General features: G+C 40.7%; 2 protein-coding genes across 2 annotated transcripts; both read right to left on the reverse strand.

Annotated features, from left to right (window-relative positions):
- Positions 1–434: 434 nt before the first annotated feature.
- Positions 435–1,406, reverse strand: LOC6549607. Its single transcript, XM_001975704.3, has 2 exons — positions 894–1,406; positions 435–829 (listed from the first exon to the last, which is right to left on the reverse strand). Exons 1-2 carry the CDS (start codon positions 1,392–1,394, stop codon positions 494–496), a joined length of 837 nt encoding a protein of 278 aa, XP_001975740.2. The 5' UTR covers positions 1,395–1,406; the 3' UTR covers positions 435–493.
- Positions 1,407–2,504: 1,098 nt separating this feature from the next.
- On the reverse strand, positions 2,505–3,178 carry LOC26526909. The gene has a single exon (XM_015157393.2). It carries the CDS (start codon positions 3,077–3,079, stop codon positions 2,672–2,674), a length of 408 nt encoding a protein of 135 aa, XP_015012879.1. The 5' UTR covers positions 3,080–3,178; the 3' UTR covers positions 2,505–2,671.
- Positions 3,179–3,567: the final 389 nt, after the last annotated feature.

The raw sequence follows: 3,567 nt of genomic DNA on the forward strand, positions 1-3,567 counted from the left end.
ATTTTCGATAAGGGGTACCATCATCAAAATTTGCGAAAAATTAATGGAGCAGGTGGTGTGCTACGAATACGCTTTATACTCCTCATAAACAAAACAAGCTCGCCATGTTTACCCAGCTGTAGGTTTTTGGAGCTAATTTAAAAAGGCGGCAATAAAATCTTGTTATAAAAATAAATAAATAAAATTGTTTACTAAAAGTACTCTTTATCTTGGCTTTATTTAATTCAAAAAAATATTTGATTTGATATTTTTATTATCTATTTAGTCACTAGTTAATGAGTTAGACTTTAGTTAATGGTAATCGCTGTTGAACACCGCAATTCAAATTTTTTATTACGAAAGCAAGATAGACATTGTAAACTCAAGAATGCTTCTTTAAATGTTTATATTTATTTAAACATCGAAAGCCATACAAAAAATAGGAAATGCTCTAGCAATTGAATTGAATTGAATATCTTTAAATGTTCAAAGGACTTCCATCTTTCGCGTTAATTTATCGCTTGATCTGGAACTCCAGACATTTCATATCATTGGTCACACCCTTGAAGGGATTCAGGATGGTATCGTTAAGAGGATTGATCTCCGCCAGAGTTACGTATGACTTATACGGACAGTCTTGCCTTTCAAATGAGCCGCAGATTATCTTATTGGAAATGCAGGAGTAGATGAGCTGCAGGGCCTGCTCCACTTTGGTGGTAATGGAGTACACCTGTCCAAAGGAGCACTGCCAGGAGGTTCTTATGCGAATATCAGCCGTGCATTCGGAACTCCTGAGGTTGGTATGGAAGGTGTTCTGTGTGCTAATAGTGTACTTATTGGCATCATCAATCTACAAGTGGAATAATCGGATTCAGGACTCGCGAGTTACCAATACTTATGGTTGTAGTACTTACCACTTTGATTACACAGAGCGTGTAATTTATCTGAGCAGTATGATGCAGTTTTAGGCACTGCGCCAAGCCATTCTTCACGTTATTTTTATAGTAGTTGTTTAGGGTGTTGTAGTTGTTATCAGGCGCATTAAAAATGCCACTAATACTCTCCTTGCACTTAATAATGGAGTCTCTGGCCACGGTGATCGTGGGTATAGAAGAGCTGTAGTTCTGAACGCACTGTTTGCTCCAGGAATCGATCAGAATAATGGGATCCAGGTGGACGATGGCTTGTTCCAGCTTAAGCTGCATCGAATCCGCCTGCACGTCTATGGCAGTCAGTTGCTTTTGAAATAGATTCTTAACGTTGGCTAATTCATCTGCCAGCTGCTTGATCTTCGCATCGAACTGCCGCTGATTCTGGATTATATACAGTTCCATAGACTGGGAGCTGTTCCGCGCCTGACTGGCCACCAAGCTCAAAAGAGCCAGAACGAGTGCTACTCCAAGAAAGCTCTGCATCTTGACTGTGTGCCGAACAATTGGGGGCCTCTGCTTATATATACTCTCTACTTTCTTATCACTCCGTGCTTCCCCGCCGGCAAAATCCGTATCAGCTGCGGCCCCATGATGAATATTATTTGCAAGCTGTTAAATCCGCCTCTATATTTTATAGGCTTTCATTTAATTTTCAACTCAAGAACTGTTTACATACGGCTTGGTCGCTGCTCCTAAGAAATTCTCTTATCAGGGCTTTGTATAGGCGAAAAGATGAAAAATAATTAGGTTTGCCAACTTAAAGCTCTAAACAAGGTTACTTAATGGGAACGTCAAAGTGTGTCAATCAGGAAGTTTTTATTAATTGGGACTGGGACTCACACAAAAACCTATTTAAACCTGTCCGTTTCTGATTGTTTTTAGAAGTGGTTTCAAAATATTCTATTACAAAATGTAATGTACATTCCTTCTGTTGGGCCTGGTCAGGAAGTAAATATTTTGCAAAAAATTGCTATAGTTCCGTAAATTGTATTTTTTAATAACCTAATAAGTTGTGCGATAAACTTCGAAATGCCAGCAGGTTTTACACGGTTCTAACTCGAAAAGGTAGTGAAAAGTGTAGGGCTGTTTAGGAAATGAATTCCTCAATGGATGTTCATTTTGCATTCCAAAATTGTACCAAAAGGTAACTATTAAGGTAGTTGAATTAATTAAGAAAATTTCAGAGGCATAAGAAATTTTAAAATCGGCATAATGAGTGTACAATTATCAGTGTCATTTGCATCGATGCTGTTTTCCATACCGTTCATAAAAAGCAATCCCCATTTTGTGTTGATCTCAGCAAATATTATTATTATAGCCGTTACCCTCGTAAAGTATAAGGGTATACCATACTCGTTGAAAAGTATGTAACGAGTAGAAGGGTGTTGCCACAACGATCACTTTGGCGCATACAAGCCGCACGCAGCCGAGAGCCGTAGTGGGTATCAGATAGTCGAGGAACTCGACTGTAGCGTTTTCACTTGTTATTTGGATGAATTTGCAAACCTGATCGAATTATTGTCCATAAAAGGCCACTGAGTATTGCCACCGCCCACAGCAAATCAACCAAGGCGATTGCAAAACGGAACTTTCTAGTATTTCAGTGTTTTTTTGCTAAGGTTTATTAAGTATACGAATAAATATCATAGGAAATAAAATACAACAAACGCTTAGGTTAGGGTACAATTACAATGCGAAACCGAAACAAACGCAACACTTGCAGGATTAGTTTGATTGAAACGGAAGGATCGGGATCTCACTCAGTGCTGGACCAGTTTGAATCTGGATGCCTCCGCATAGTCCCTGGCATCCGAGAAGTTGCGTTCCGGCTTGATGCGGACATCGGTGGGATCGGTGACGAACTCGCCACTCCAGGTGGTGGGCAGTACCGTGGGTTCGGTATTGTAGTCAAAGTAATCCTGGTCATCGGAACGATTGCGCTCCTGTTTGAGGCGGGTCTCGCCACTCTTCACGAAGGTACCGTCCCATTCGGTGGGCAGGACAATGGGTTCCGTGTTGAATCCGTAGAAGTTGTTGGTGTTGGTCACGTTCTGGTTCTGGCGACGGATCTTGGACACATTATTGACGGCTCCGTCCGGATACACGAACTTTCCGTTCCATCCCTCGCACTTGATGGGTATATATTCCTCTTTCTTGCGCAGCGGCATTTCTGAACTTTGTTTGCTGACTTTCCCAACTGTTGATCTATTCACACCGAGTTCGCAAACACGATTGAGTCGCTCTCGAGCAGGTCTTATTCTAAAATATGATTTCACCTTGTTTGAGCGCAAAACTCGTCATGTAAATGATTGTTATTTGCCGCAGAGCGACCCCCGCGATTTGTTTTGCTCGTATTTTGAATCGCTGACGTCAGGGGCGCGGATCTTAACGCGGTTTCTTCCGACAGCTCCAAACGGGTTCAGACACTGACAGAAAATGCGTTTGCAAAGGAAAGGAAGAGTTAAGAAAAATATCTGTGTACTGATACTCACTATCGGTACCATTTCTGCTGGGAATAATTTGTAAATTGTATTATATGTTTCATAACAATACTTTATTTTACTAACCTCCACCTTGATATGCTTCCTGTAACGGGAGCAGTTAACTCTATTGTTATTTATCGCACCAAGTAATTCTCCTATTTGGAGTGTACATT

The sequence above is a fragment of the Drosophila erecta genome, unplaced genomic scaffold (assembly GCF_003286155.1).
Source record: "Drosophila erecta strain 14021-0224.00,06,07 unplaced genomic scaffold, DereRS2 tig00000092-arrow-pilon, whole genome shotgun sequence".
Classification (NCBI taxonomy): Eukaryota; Metazoa; Arthropoda; class Insecta; order Diptera; family Drosophilidae; genus Drosophila; species Drosophila erecta.